This window comes from Erythrolamprus reginae, chromosome 1, assembly GCF_031021105.1.
Source record: "Erythrolamprus reginae isolate rEryReg1 chromosome 1, rEryReg1.hap1, whole genome shotgun sequence".
Classification (NCBI taxonomy): Eukaryota; Metazoa; Chordata; class Lepidosauria; order Squamata; family Dipsadidae; genus Erythrolamprus; species Erythrolamprus reginae.
The window spans coordinates 12,892,027-12,908,138 of NC_091950.1; the positions used below are offsets into that span (position 1 = coordinate 12,892,027).

At 44.4% G+C, this 16,112-nt stretch overlaps 1 protein-coding gene across 1 annotated transcript; it reads right to left on the reverse strand.

The window, feature by feature from the left end:
- Positions 1 to 3,696: 3,696 nt before the first annotated feature.
- MICOS13 (mitochondrial contact site and cristae organizing system subunit 13) lies at positions 3,697 to 15,018 on the reverse strand. The gene is made up of 4 exons (XM_070732192.1): positions 14,912 to 15,018; positions 10,167 to 10,323; positions 7,588 to 7,639; positions 3,697 to 4,044 (listed from the first exon to the last, which is right to left on the reverse strand). Exons 1-4 carry the CDS (start codon positions 14,938 to 14,940, stop codon positions 3,947 to 3,949), a joined length of 336 nt encoding a protein of 111 aa, XP_070588293.1. The 5' UTR covers positions 14,941 to 15,018; the 3' UTR covers positions 3,697 to 3,946.
- Between the last annotated feature and the right edge of the window lie 1,094 nt (positions 15,019 to 16,112).

Consider the following 16,112-nt stretch of genomic DNA (forward strand, 5'->3'; position numbering starts at 1 on the left):
CGTAACTGTGGGGAAGCTGTAAGCAGTTATAAATGAAAAAAGACGTGGTAAGTCACTTTCTATGGCCTTATGACCTCGAACAGTTACTAAATGAATTTATGACCACAATTGGGCCCAAAATTCCTGTGGTTAAGCGAAAAGTTGTAAGTGAATCTTGCCATTTGTACAACTTTCCTTGCCATGGTTGCTAAGTGAATCAGTTGTCAGATTAGTAACATGTCCGTTAAATTACTCTCATTTAGAAGGTCACAAAAAGGGGTCAACATGATCCCGGGGCACCACAGCCGTCATAAATATGAATCAGTTACCAGTCATCTGAATTTTGATCTTAGAAACATAGAAGATTGACGGCAGAAAAAGACCACATGGTCCATCTAGTCTGCCCTTATACTATTTTCTGTATTTTATCTTAGGATGGAAATACAGTGATCCCTCGATTTTCGCGATCTCGTTCTTTGCGAAACGCTATATCGCGATTTTTCCCACCCGATGACGTCACTCTCTTCCTTCCTTTCTCATCTTTCTCTCTCTCTCTCTTTCTCTATCTTGCTTCTTCCTCTCTCACACTCTCTTATCTCTTTCTTTCCTTCTCTCTTTCTCTATCTCTCCCCCTCTTGCTGGCGGGTGGCGGGCGGGCGGGCGGGGGCATCAGCGAGGAAGACCCAGGGAAGGTTCCTTCGGCCGCCCAGCAGCTGATCTGCTCGGCAGCGCAGCAGCAGCGAGCAGACGAAGATTGGGGTTTCCCCTTTGCGTGGGCGGCGGGGAAACCCCGATCTTCGTCTGCTCGCTGCTGCTGCGCTGCCGAGCAAATCAGCTGCTGGGCGGCCGAAGGAACCTTCCCTGGGTCTTCCCCGCCGCCCAAGCAAACTCCACCATCTGCACATGCGCGGCCATGAAAAAAGGGCACGCATGCGCAGATGGTGTTTTTACTTCCGCAACCCTACATCGCGAAAAATCGATTATCGCGAGGGGTCTTGGAACGGAACCCTTGCGATAATCGAGGGATCACTGTATGTTTATCCCAGGCATGTTTAAATTCATTTACTGTGGATTTACCAACCACGCCTGCTGGAAGTTTGTTCCAAGAATCTACTACTCTTTCAGTGAAATACTGTAATATTTTCTCACGTTGCTTTTGATCTTTCCCCCAACTAACTTCAGATTGTGATACATCCTGTCATCACAGGGATCCTGCAGTGGTCAGAAGCGTGAAAAACATAAAGTTTACTTTTTTAAAGCACTATTGTGGCCTTGGCCGGTCATTAAACAAATTGTGGTACATTGAGGACTAACTGTTCTTGATAACCTGAGGGTAAATCAGCACTCCTGTTGACTGAGAAATCTGAAAGCTCCGAAGACTAAATTTCTGCTGATGACGACTAACCCAGATTGGATCCTGCAAAAAGCTCTAATCTCTCCCCCCCCCCATCTGAACTGGGGCTCTTGCAAGAATTGGGTTTGGATTAGGAGCCCAGGCCACGATTTCACCCCAGGACTCAAAGAGACCACTGTGCACCATTACCCAAATTGCTCCCGTGGCTCATAACCCCCAGGATCTCCCATGCATCGTTCACCTTCAGGTGTTCCAAAGGTGCTTTGGTTCAAAAGGTAACTGGACTTTCTATGTTTTTGTTGCAAAGGTCAGCCTGTCAAGCTGGTGCAGAAGTTGGTGATAAATTAATAGGTGATAAATTAAGGGCTTGCCACACTATAGAAGGCCTGATGTTGATGGGAACTTGGGAGGGGTGATTCTCATGAGGGAGCTGGTGCAGCAGCCACAAAGTCGCCTTTCGAGTGGTTCAAGGCCATCTTATGCCCACCCACCTGGGTGGAAGCGGAAGGACTGGGCATGTTGACACAATCTGAGTGGGCAATGTGACAAGTTTGTGGGTGGGGGAACCAGGGATGTGAACTTTCAACTGGGAGGGAAACTCAGATTCAGGTTTCCCGGTGAGGGTGCCAGGATGGTTCCGGCAATAAATTGGAACTTTGAGGAGCACTTGGACTCTGATTTAGCTTGGCTGCTACCTGGAACCTTGACAGTGGCTTCTCATCCAAGAAGCTGTTTCAGCTTTGACCAGATAGTGGAGGAACGGAATGGGTGGCATACAAATCTAATAAATTATTATTATTATTATTATTTATTTATATTCCTAGCAGGTAGCTGGTCATTTGCATCCTTTTTAGGGGGTCATTGAGGCTATCTGAGGTTTATTTTATTTATTTATTTTATTTATTCAATTTTTATGCCGCCCTTCTCCTTAGACTCAGGGCGGCTTACAACATGTTAGCAATAGCACTTTTTAACAGAGCCAGCCTATTGCTCACCCACAATCCGGGTCCTCATTTTACCCACTTTGGAAGGATGGAAGGCTGAGTCAACCTTGAGCCGGTGATGAGATTTGAACTGCTGACCTTCAGACCTACAGTCAGCTTCAGTGGCCTGCAGTACAGCACTCTACCTGCTGCGCCACCCCGGCTCTTATGTCCTCAGCTAGCCTCAACGACCCTCTAAAGAGGATGCAAATGACCAGCTACCTGCTAGGAACATAAATCTTTCACCTAAATGGTGCAAACAGGTGGAAAGCCCTTGTGGAAGGACCATTTTGCAGGCTGGAGATAGATGATGTAGTATCCCATCCCCTCCGTACATGGAGGGCTGCTCCATTTTCACATAGATCGTGTCTTTAGTAGAGCAGACCCATCTGAACTAGTCTCGGCAGTCCATCTGCATTTGAAAGACAAGGGGCACTCTTGTAAAGACAGCAGAGTCCACATTTTGGGCAGAGAGGATTGCTGGTTTGAAAAGGGTCAAGGAGGCCATCCATGTCAAAATTGACCCTTGATGAAGATGTTGAAGAGTGCTGGGCCATCTAGTCCAGTGATGAGGATCCTATGGCGCAGATGACACACAGAGCCATAGCTGCCTTAGCTCAGCTCCAGCACATATTTGTACCAGTCAGCTGATTTTCGGCTTGCACGGAGGCTCTGGGAGGGCATTTTCAGCTTCCGGAGGGCGTTTTTGCCCTTCCCAGGCTCCAGGGAAGCCTCTGGAGCCTGGAAATGGTGAAAAACGGCATCTACTGCTCTTTCAGTCAAATAATATTTTCTCACGTTACTTCTCATCTTTCCCCCAACAAACCGAGATTGTGCCCCTTTGTTCTTGTGTTCCCTTTCCTATTAAAAGCACCTCCCTCCTGAACCTTATTTAACCCTTTCACATATTTAAATGTTTCGATTGTGTCCCCCCTTTCCCTTCTGTCCTCCAGACTCTACAGATTGAGTTCATGAAGTCTTTCCTGATACGTTTTATGCTTAAGACCTTCCACCATTCTTGTAGCCCGTCTTTGGACCCGTTCAATTCGATCCATATCTTTTTGTAGGTGAGGTCTCCAGAACTGAACACAGTATTATTCCAGATGGGGTCTCACCAGCGCTCTATACAGAGGGATCACAATCTCCCTCTTCCTGCTTGTTCTACCTCTAGCTATGCAGCCAAGCCTTCTACTCGCTTTCCCTACCACCTGACTCCTCCAAATCCTTCTCAAGGCTCATGTCCACGTGGGAGCTCAGCTTTGGTGACCACCCACCCCCATCTCGAAGCCGGTTCCTCCCTCCCTGTTTTCCAAATCCTGTTAACCCGAATCGTTCACACAATTCTCGGATCCCTAAAAGAAAAGGGAAATAACTCCCCAATAAAACCCACACATTCCATCTTTAATTTGGTAACACGTCCAAAAAACAGACGCAGGGCCCCAAACGTTTTATCCCGACCTCGAATGGGCTTCGCCAAATACAGAAATCACGAGCCAGAACAGTCTGGATGGGAAACCCAAAATAGGCTGCCCGGAGGCTCCTTTTATAACCCCCGGTTTGCTTTCTGCAAAGTTGGACGGAGATATTCCTGCTGGACGGCAAGAGGACGCAAGGCTGCTCCGGCTGTCCTTCATTTCATGAGTCCCTTGACGTATTTCCATCCTTGTTGCGTGTATTCGCAGCCCCTGGTGGGGGCGATGGAAAGGGCACTTATGACAGTACGGACCCCTGCGCAAAAAATATGGGAACAAAGGGAAGAGTTTAAACAACAAGCTCGGGCATCAGCAGTCCCTGAGCTGACTTTATGGGTTTGGGGATTAGAAAGGGTAGGATACAGAAAGGAGGGAAAGAATGTAATCCATGAGAGAGAGAGAGAGCAAAAGACAGAAAAGGAGAGAGAGAAAAGAGAAAGAGAAAGACAGAAAAAGAAAGATAAAGAGAGGGAAGAGAGAAAGAGAAAGGGAGATGAGCGAGAAAGAGAAAGACAGAGAGAGAAAGAAAAAGACAGAAAAAGAAAAGGGAAGAGAAAGGGAGAGATGAGAGAAAGAGAAAAGAAGATAAGAGAGAAAGACAAAGACAAAGAGAGAGAAAGGGAGAGAGGGAGGGAGAAAGAGATGAGAGAGAGAAAAACAGAAAAATGAAAGAAAGAAAGAAAGAAAGGGAGAGATGAAGAGAGAAAGAGAAAGACAGGAAAAATGAAAAAGAAAGAAAGAGAAAGAAAGAAAGAAAGAAAGAAGGAGAGATGAAGAGAGAAAGAGAAAGAGGAAAAATGAAAAAGAAAGAGAAAGAGAAAAAGGGAGAGATGAAGAGAAAGAGAAAGAGGAAAAATGAAAAAAAGAAAGAGAAAGAAAGAAAGAAAGAAAGAAAGAAAGAAAGGGAGAGATGAAGAGAGAGAAAGAGAAAGACAGGAAAAATGAAAAAGAAAGAAAGAAAGAAAGAAAGGGAGAGATGGAGAAAGACAGAAAAAGAGGGGGGAGGATAAAATATAAATGCGTTTATGTTAGTACCATGTACATAACTGGTTGGATTTGGAAATATATAAACAAACTATCAATGTATGTTTAAATGAATTATAACACTATAGCTTTAAGAGTTAGTGTTGCAGTTAGCCATAAGAGGGAGCCAGAAGCATCTCTCTCTCCCTCCTCTCTACTATTTCTGCTTTGTGTAACTATGCTGTAGAACTGTATGTTCAAATGATGGTTTAATGTAAGCAAGGCTTCTAGTATTGTTTAGCGTGTTTCATGGAGTGAATGGTAATGAATGTTTTTAATTATATTAGAACTTTTAGGTTTTTTAAATTACATTAATTGGATTCAGATGTATTGTTATGTTTTCTTTGATATGTTGTGAGCTGCCGAGTCCTCGGAGAGGGGGCGGCATACAAATCCAACAAACAAACAAACAAACAAACAAACAAAAAACAAACAAACAAACAAACAAATGTATTGAGAGAGGCTTATAATATTGTATATGTATTGGGAGTACAGTGTTCCCTCGATTTTTGCGGGGGATGCGTTCCGAGACCACCCGCGAAAGTCAAATTTCTGCGAAGTAGAGATGCGGAAGTAAATACACAATTTTTTGCTGCGGACAGTATCACAACCCATCCCTTAAGACTTTAAACCTCTAAATTACCTTTTCCCATTCTCTTAACAACCATTTACTCACCATTATTACTGGTACTCACCATTGATTAAGACACTTAGTGATCCTGATATTTATAAACATAATTATTTATTAACAATATTTTTTTTGTTATTTATTTGCAAAAATTATTAGTTTGGCGATGACATATGATGTCATCGGGCGGGAAAAACTGTATAGAAAAAAAACCGTGAAGTATTTTTTAATTAATATTTTTTTGAAAAACCGTGGTATGGGCTATACGCGAAGTTCGAACCTGCGGAAATCGAGGGAACACTGTATTGACTAATGTAATTGTGTATGACTAGGATTGTTCTTGACTAAGCTATTTGCCAAAGTAAATAATATTTCTACACTTAATGTATCTGGTTAGCTGAATTACTGCTTGTATCTCTGGGCTATCATCTAGATACAATTTTATATCTGGGGTAAAGAACCCTTTCCTTTCTAAAATTCCTTTTCCTTCCCCCCCTTTCTTGCTTCCTTCCTGTCTTCCAGTCATCCTTCCATCTTTCTTCCCTTCCCTCTATCATCTGTTTATTTCCCTTCCCTCTTCCTTTCCTTTCCTCCCATCTCTTTTCTCCCTTCTTCTTTCACTCTCCTTCCTTCTCCCATCCTTCTTTTTCTCTTTATTGCTTCCTTCCTTCTTTTCCTTTCTTTCTTTCCTCACGCTCCTTCCTTATCTCCCATCTTTTCTTCTTCCTTCACTCTCCTTCCATTCTTCCTTACATTGTACATCTATTTCTCTTTCCCTTCTTTTTTCTTTCACCTATCTCCCATCTCTTTCCTTCCTTCACCCCTTTTTTTCTCTTTATTGCTTCCTTCACTTCCTCACTCCTTCTCTCCCATTTCTTTCCTTCTTTCTTTCACTCTCCTTCCATCCATCCTTCCATCTCTTTCTCTTTCCGTTCTTCCTTTTTCTTTTTTTCATCTCTCCTTCCTTATCTCCCATCTCTTTCCTTCCTTCACCCCTTTTTTTCTCTTTATTGCTTCCTTCCTTCCCTTCTTCACTTTCCTTCCTTCTCTCCCATTTCTTTCCTTCTTCCTTTCACTCTCCTTCCATTCATCCTTATATCTTTTTCTCTTTCTGTTCTTCCTTTCTTTTTTATCTCTCCTTCCTTATCTCCCATCTCTTTCCTTCCTCCCTCATTTTCTTCCTGCCTTCCTCCCATCTCCCATCTTTCTTTTGTCTTCCTTCCTTTCATTTCTCTCATTTTCCTTCCTTAGTTTCTTCCATCTCCCATTTTTCTTTCTGTCTTTCCTCTCCCCTTCCATCTCTTTATTTCTTTTTCTTTCTTTCCTCTCTCCTTCCTTCCTTCTCCCATCTTCTTTCTCTCTTTCCTCTCTCCTTCCATCTCTTTATTTCTTTTTCTTTCTTTCCTCTCTCCTTCCTTCCTTCTCCCATCTTCTTTCTTTCTCTCTCCTCTCTCCTTCCATCTCTTTATTTCTTTTTCTTTCTTTCCTCTCTCCTTCCTTCCTTCTCCCATCTTCTTTCTTTCTCTCTCCTCTCTCCTTCCATCTCTTTATTTCTTTTTCTTTCTTTCCTCTCTCCTTCCTTCCTTCTCCCATCTTCTTTCTTTCTCTCTCCTCTCTCCTTCCATCTCTTTATTTCTTTTTCTTTCTTTCCTCTCTCCTTCCTTCCTTCTCCCATCTTCTTTCTTTCTCTTTCCTCTCTCCTTCCAACTCTTTATTTCTTTTTCTTTCTTTCCTCTCTCCTTCCTGGCATCTTTTTAAAATTTCCTTCAACCCCCCATTTCCTTCCTTCCCTCCCTCTTCCTTCCTTTTTACTTCCTACCTGGATCCTGCACTACAAAGTTTCCCTACTGTTCCTGTCCTCTTCTTTTATTGAAATGTTGTATTTTAATCTTTTTTTTTCATTTTTGGAAATGAAATTAAATTCTTAAAGAGAGGAAAAGTAACACATCTGGCGGTGGGTTGCTAGGCTCACACCAAACAAAGTGAACATCAGCATGTGCACACAACCTGACGGCCTTCAGCCTTGTTTCCTTAGTCCCACTTTTTAACAGGGGCCTCATAGCTGCCCCACCTTCAAAGGAAACCTGGTTAAAAAATGTTTGCAGACACAAGCAGGATAGGGAATCCGTCTCCACAGCCCCACCGTACCTGAGTTCCAGGCATTGCAGACGGAAAATTCAGTTTTTGGAACCGCTGGAAGCTGCAGAAATGAAAGACAAAAATATTCATGCATATTGGATGTGTCCCAAAAACGTTTTGGAGAAGACTCCATGGATGGTTGCAAGAAACGACAGAAAACCACCACTGAAATTTACCCCGGAATTATTCCTGTTAGGTATCCTAAGAAAAAAAATACCCAAGAAATATAAAATATTTATTACTTACACATTGTAACGGCAGCAAAAATCATACATGCACAAAAATGGAAAGACTCAAAGACACCAGGAGACAAGGAAATAGTTAAAAAAAAAATACGAATGTGCAGAAATGGACCGACGAACCATGGAATTGAATAATAAAAAAGATAATTATTATTCCATCCGGTCCAAATGGTATAAATGGATACAAAAAAGGAACGCTAGCCCACAGTGAGAAGTGGAGTACTATACAAAACTATGTGTATAAATGTACAGTAATACCTCGTCTTACGAACTTAATTGGTTCCCGGAGGAGGTTCGTAAGGCGAAAGGTTCGTAGGAAACAATGTAAAATCAATTAATACGTGCAAGAACACCCCCCCCCCCCGCAAAAATGGCGCTGCGCTGGCCGCCGCCTGGCTGTCGCCTTTTGAAACAGTCGGGGGGGCTTCTCGGCATCCCCCCAAACCCGAACGCCAAACCTGAACTTTTGCCGAACTTCCGGGTTCAGCCTTCGGGAGGCCGCCGAGAAGCCCCGCCGCCCGGCTGTCGCCTTTTGAAACAGCCGGGGGACTTCTCGGCGTTCTCCCGAATGCTGAACCCGGAAGTTCGGCAAAAGTTCGGGTTCAAGAGAACGCCGAGAAGCCCCTCCCGGCCGCGTAGGAAGCGGGGAGAGCTTTGCACCACTTTGAAGCCCGGAGGAGGAAGAGAAGAAGCCACAGCTGTTGCCGCCGCTGTGGCCACACTTTCCTTCAGAGCCCGGCACAAAGCTCTCCCCGCCTCTTGAGCAGCCGGAAGGCTCCTTGGGGAAGGCGGCCGCAGGAAGAGGAGGAGAATGCCAGAGACAGGGGCGTATAGGGCGGGCGAGCGTGTGGGGGGCAGTGGCAAGGCTCCTTGGGGAAGGCAACCTCAGGAGGTGGGGGAGGAAGAGGAGGAGAAGCCACAGCTGTCACTGTTGCTGCGGCTCCCCCTTTCCTTCGGAGCCGTGCCGGGCTCCGAAGCAGCGCAAAGCTATCCCCGCCTCCCAGCCAATGAAGCAATCCTCCAGGGAAGAGTGCACCTTGTCATGGAAACAAGATCGCGCCCGCTTCGCTGGGAGCTCTTTCGCCGAGCGCTTCGGGAACGCCCGCCCCGCCCCTCTCGCACTCCCTTTCATCCAGGGCCATCAGCAAAGGGGCTGCAGGAGAGGCGGGGCAGGCATTCCCGAAGCGCTGGGCGAAAACCCTCTCACAGCCCCTTCGCTGGGAGCGCTTTCGCCGAGCCAGCCCCTTCGCTGACAGCCCTGGTACTGAGCCCCCAAACAATGCAGGGGGCCTCCCGCAGCCACCCCTCTACTCCAGCCCCGCCCTGCCAAAGGGTGGGACTGCAACATCCCGGCGGATTTATTTATTTATTATTTATTAATCAGATTGGTATGCCGCCCCTCTCCGCAGACTCGGGGCGGCTAACAGCAATAATAATACAATGTAAACAAATCTAATATTTAAGTTAATTTAAAACCCCAATTTAGAAACCAATCATACATACTGACATACCATGCATAAATTTTATAAGCCTAGGGGGAGGGAAAGTCTCAATTCCCCCATGCCTGACGACAGAGGTGGGTTTTAAGGAGCTTGCGAAAGGCAAGGAGGGTGGGGGCAACTCTGATATCTGGGGGGAGTTGGTTCCACAGGGTTGGGGCCACCACTGAGAAGGCTCTTCCCCTGGGTCCCACCAAATGACATTGTTTAGTTGACGGCACCCGGAGAAGGCCAACTCTGTGGGACCTAATCGGTCACTGGGATTCGTGCGGCAGAAGGCAGTCCCTGAGATAATCTGGTCCGGTGCCATGAAGGGCTTTATAGGTCATTCCATCCCTCTGGCCAGGACAAGAGGATAGTGGTAGCGGCAGGGGTTTCCCTTTGAGAAGCAGCAACAGCACCGGGAATGTCACGCCTACACTCACACACACCCTGTGCCCCCGCCCCCAAACAAGGACCCAAATGCTGGCAGTAATAGGCACAAGGGGTGAGTTTTGGGCTTGCACGAATTATTCGCTTTTCCATTGATTCCAGTGGGAAACATTGTTTCATCTTACTAACCTCATACCAGAACCAATTAAGTTCGTAAGACAAGGTATTACTGTATATCCATCCTAAGAAAAAAATGCAAGAAATAGTATAAGGGCAGACTAGATGGACCATGAGGTCTTTTTCTGCCGTCAGTCTTCTATGTTTTTCTATGTTAATTGGGATGCTGCCTGCCTGCCTGTGTTTCCTTCCTTGCGCCCCCCTTTGGAGGCCCCACTCCTATATAGATCGGCAGACACACACACACACCCTGCGGTCCATCCATGTGTCAGGCCTGAAGCTGACCAAAGGGACTCACCTGCCAACCGAAATACTTTGTCCATTCCTCCACAGCTGGAGGAACCGCTGTTTTGGCTTTGTGGAGGGCTTCGGCGCCTTTATCGCCGCTACCCAGCAGCCCCTGGGAGTAAACCACGTAAAGGGCACCGCCGGCCAGGCCTGCTTTGGCCATCCACCTGCGGGAGAAAAATATAAAAGATCCTTTAAGCCAGTGTTTCCCAACCATGGCAACTTGAAGATATTTGGACTTCAACTCCCATAATTCCCCAGCCAGCATTCGCTTGCTGGGGGATTCTGGGAGTTGAAGTCCAAATATTTCCAAGTTGCCAAGGTTGGGCAACACTGCTTTAAGCAATAGCACTTGGACTGCTCAAAAAAATAAAGGGAACACTCAAATAACACATCCTATATCTGAATGAATGAAATATTCTCATTGAATACTTGAAGTGTAAATGTAAAATAATGCACTTGGGGAAAAGGAATCCTCAGTGGTACCTCGAGATACGAGTTTAATTCGTTCCGGACCTGGGCTCTTAAGTCGAGCAGCTCTTATCTCGAACGACTTTTCCCCATAGGAATTAATGTAAATAATTTTAATTGGTTCCAGCCCTCAAAAAACTCACAAAGTTAGTCTAAATTATGCAGAAAGACATGTTTTTAATGAAGAAATGTACATGTACATATAAATGAATAATGAAGTTTCTTTCACTTAACTTGTAAACTTTCTTAAACTTTTAAATTTACATATGTTCAACTTCTCTGCCACCCAATCCTGTAGGACAGAGGTCCCCAACCCTTTTTGCACCAGGGACCGGCTTTAAGCGATCAAGAGAGGAATGGGTGAATGAATGGACGGAGGGTGGGAAGGAAGGAAGGAAAGAGGGAAGGGACAGGAACAGAGGAAGGAAGCAAGGAAACTTATGAAAGGGGAGAGTAAGAGAGGAATGAGTGAAGGGAGGGAGGGAGGGAAGAAGGTGGGAAGGAGAAAGAAAAGAAGAAATAGAGGAAGGGAAGGTAAAAGAGAGAAAGAAAAAGAGCAAGAAAGAAAGAAAGAAAGAAAGAAAGAAAGGGGGAAGGGACAGGAACAGAGGAAGGAAGCAAGGAAACTTATGAAAGGGGAGAGTAAGAGAGGAATGAGTGAAGGGAGGGAGGGAAGAAGGTGGGAAGGAGAAAGAAAAGAAGAAATAGAGGAAGGGAAGGTAAAAGAGAGAAAGAAAAAGAGCAAGAAAGAAAGCTGCAAGCACCCCCCCGAGCCCCCCAGGCCGGCTGCAACCTTTTAAAACACGCGCGCCACTTCGCAGCTGTCTCCTGAAGCCGAACGCGGAAGTTAGCGTTTGGCTTCAGGAGACAGCTCCTTGGCGCTTGTATCTCGAATATGGGCTTGTAAGTAGAACAAAAATATCTCTCCCCTCCCAGCTCTTATCTCGAGTTGCTCTTAAGTAGAGCAGCTCTTATGTCGGGGTTCCACTGTATTGTATTGGCAGTTCTGTGTTAGCAAATACTTCAAAAGAAAAGGATTTAGGGGTCATGATTTCTGACAGTCTCAAAATTGGTGAACAGTGCAGTCAGGCGGTAGGGAAAGCAAGTAGGATGCTTGGCTGCATAGCTAGAGGTATAACAAGCAGGAAGAGGGAGATTATGATCCCGCTATATAGAGCACTGGTGAGACCCCATTTGGAGTAATACTGTGTTCAGTTCTGGAGACCTCATCTACAAAAAGATATTGACAAAATTGAACGGGTCCAAAGACGGGCTACAAGAATGGTGGAAGGTCTTAAGCATAAAACGTATCAGGAAAGACTTAATGAACTCAATCTGTATAGTCTGGAGGACAGAAGGAAAAGGGGGGACATGATCGAAACATTTAAATATATTAAAGGGTTAAATAAGGTTCAGGAGGGAAGTGTTTTTAATAGGAAAGTGAACACAAGAACAAGGGGACACAATCTGAAGTTAGTTGGGGGAAAGATCAAAAGCAACATGAGAAAATATTATTTTACTGAAAGAGTAGTAGATCCTTGGAACAAACTTCCAGCAGACGTGGTAGATAAATCCACAGTAACTGAATTTAAACATGCCTGGGATAAACATATATCCATCCTAAGATAAAATACAGAAAATAGTGTAAGGGCAGACTAGATGGACCATGAGGTCTTTTTCTGCCATCAGACTTCTATGTTTCTATGTTTCTATGAAGTTATATTCTGTTGTTTAAGTGTTCCCTTTATATTTTTTCAACAGTGTATTATATTATTATTACTATTATTACAATTATTATTACTATTAACAATAACAACATCAATAACAATAACAACAAAACAACAACAACAAATAATAATAATAATAATAATAATAATAATAATAATAATAATAATAGACTACAAGCATAGACATGATGCTGTGGCACAGATGATCCACTGGAACTTGTGCCGGAACTACCATTTACCAGTGGCAAAGAACTGGTGGGATTATAAGCCCGAAAAAGTGGTCAAAAATGAGCACGCAAAACTACTGTGGGACTTCCGACTTCAGACTGACCGAATTCTGAAGCATAACACACCAGACATTGTGATCGTGGAGAAAAAGAAAGTATGGATCATTGACATCGCAATCCCAGGGGACAGCAGAATTGAGGAGAAGCAGCTAGAGAAATTAGTGAAATACAAAGATCTAAAAATCGAGCTGCAACGACTCTGGCATAAGCCAGTGAAAGTGGTCCCAGTGGTACTTGGCACGCTGGGCGCAGTGCCAAAGGATCTCAGCGGACATTTGAAAACCATCGGAATTGACAAAATCTCCATCTGTCAATTGCAAAAGGCCGCTTTACTGGGATCGGCAAACATAATTTGCCGCTACTTCACGCAGTCCTAGGTGCTTGGGAAATGCCCGACTGGTGATGAAATACAAAATCCAGCATAGTGATCTCGTTTGCTGTGTTGTACTGACATAATAATACTACTAATAATAATACTAATACTAATAATAATGGCACTGGACCAGAATATCTCCGAGACCGCCTGCTGCCGCACAAATCCCAGCGACCGATTAGGTCCCACAGAGTGGGCCTTCTCCGGGTCCTGTCAACTAAACAATGTCGGGTGGCGGGCCCCAGGGGAAGAGCCTTCTTTGTGGTGGCCCCGACCCTCTGGAACCAACTCCCCCTGGAGATTAGAACTGCCCCTACTCTCCTTGCCTTTTGTAAGCTCCTTAAGACCCACCTTTGTCGTCAGGCATGGATGAACTGAGACATATCCCCCGGGCATATACAATTTATGAATGGTATGTCTGTATGTATGTTTGTTTAGAAAACGGGGTTTTTAAAATATTTTTAAACTGTAATTTAGATTTGATGTAAATTGTTTCACTTTGTTGTGAGCCGCCCCGAGTCTGTGGAGAGGGGCGGCATACAAATCTAAATAATAAATAAATAAATAAATAATAATACAATTTATATGCTGTCCTTCTCCGAAGACTTGGGGCTATATAAAAATCGGGTGTATACCACTACCCAGCGGTTTCCGTCCCTCTCTAAGTCCATTTACAGAGTCAACCTATACCCCCCCCCCCAACAATCTGGGTCCTCATGTTACAGACCTCAGAAGGACACAAGGCTGAGTCAACCCTGAGCTGGTCAGGATCCAACTGCTGGCAGTGGGCAGAATTAGCCTGCAATAACTGCACTCTAACCACTGTGCAGAGAGAGAGATAAAGAAACAGAGGGAGAAGGAGATTGTAGATAGAAATAAATGAAGGAGGGAGGAAGTAGGTAGGTAGGCAGGCAGATAGGGAGTAGGTAGATAATAGATAGAGATAGAGAAAGAAAGATAAAGATAAATGTAAGATGATAGATAGATAGATAGATAGATAGATAGATAGATAGATAGATAGATAGATAGATAGATGATAGCAATAGTGCTTAGACATATATACTGTTTGACAGTGCTTTTACAGCCTTTCCTTAGAGATTTAGAGTCAGCCTCTGGCCCCCAACAATCTGGGTCCCCATTTGACCCATTTCAGAAGGCTGGAAGGCTGAGTCAACCTTGAATTGGTCAACATCAAACTCCTGGCAGCGGGCAGTCACCCTGCAATACTACATTCTCACCACTGTGCCACCATGTTCCTTCCTTCCTTCCTCTCTTTGACAAGAACCAGGGGGCACAATCTGAGGTTAGTTGGGGGAAAGATCAGAAGCAATGTGAGAAAATATAATTTGACTGAAAGAGGAGTAGATGCTTGGAACAAACTTCCAGCAGACGTGGTTGGTAAATCCACAGGAACTGAATTTAAACATGCCTGGGATAAACACAGATCCACCCTAAGATAAAATACAGGAAATAGTATAAGGGCAGACTGGATGGACCAGGAGGTCTGTTTCTGCTGTCAATCTTCTATGTTTCTATCCTGGGCACGACTAGAAGACCTCCCAGGTTCTCTACCATTGCTATTAGTATTACTACACTTATACCTATTGATATCCCACGCTACACCAGGTATATCTTGAGAATCCCTTGCAAAGTTGCCGGGCATTTCGGTTATCTGAATAAAACCAACGTGCATTTCTGCAAAAAAAAATAGTTACACATGACCTGTGATGATGGGGAAGACGAATTGGAGGGAGGAGCTCAGCCCAACTAAGGGCTCTCAGGTCGTGGGAATCCCAGGAACCTGAAATTGGGGAGGGGCCCCGACCCCCCCCCATTCCGCGCCCCAATTCTGCTTCTCTGCCGTTATAAAAACCGCCTTTAAGCCCGCCCGACTCACTTGACCAAAGGGAAGGTGCGGGACGCCATGACGGAGCGATGCCTCTTTCCAAGGGCAGCCTTGCGCCCGGCCGCGCCGTTTCCTGGGTGGGACCGCCCCCTTCTCGCGGGACCTTTCGGGAATTGTAGGCTGAATGGCGAGGCGGATGACGCGGCCGGCCGCCCGGGTTGCCAAGACAACGCTGAGGGAAATGCCGGTGCCTCGACTCGCCTCCCCAACCCGGCGCCCGGGAGCTCAGTCTCTCTCTCTCTAAACGCTGCATTGTTGAATAGAATAGAATAGAATAGAACAGAACAGAACAGAATAGAATTCTTTGTTGGCCAAGTGTGATTGGATATACAAGGAATTTGTCTTTGATAGCTTTTTAAGGAACAGGGCTTGGTTCATACCAGCACTAAACCTGGGTTAAACTGGATCAGGGTTTAGTGAATCGTGGGAACCCTGCTTTGTCTTAGCACGGACAAACTACACCATCAAATGAAACCATGGACACTGGGGTTTAGTTTGCTTTCTAGATTATTTTATTTATTTATTTTATTTGTGGGTCAAACATGTAAATGATAGCAGGTATAAGTGTAAATATAAATATAAGCAAAGTAAAGTAAAGCAAAATAAAATAAACTACAATAAAATAAAATAAAATAAACCTCATTAGAGCATGCAATGTTTTAATTGTTAATTGTGGGTTTTTAATTGTTTTTGTACTATTTTGTATTTTATTTTATATTGTATTTTATGTGTATTTTATATTGTACTTTATGTGTATTTGGCTTTGAGCCAGCCAGAGAACTTGCTTTTTATTTATTTATTATTTGGATTTCTAGGCCATAGTCAGGGCCTTCTTCCTAGACTCAGGGTGGCTTTTTCTGGTTGGATGTAAACAAAGTCTATCATGTGACTGGCTGATTTTATGATACTTTTTGTCCTGGCCATTAAGTGAACATTAGAATCATTAAGCAAACTATCGATTCTTTATCTGTGCAATTTTCCCCAAAATTAGAAATAAATTTCTGGGTTTTTTTAAAAAAAAGAACCCACCCCATTACAAAATCTGATCACGTGCAAAATGGCGGTAAATAAGGCCTGGTTGCCAAGCGACAGGCCTAGAAATCACCTCACCACAGAAGCATCCCATCAAAATTGGAATCTGGTTTCCCCTTCCTTGGATCCATCGAAACTTCGAATGGTTTTCATTTCTTCT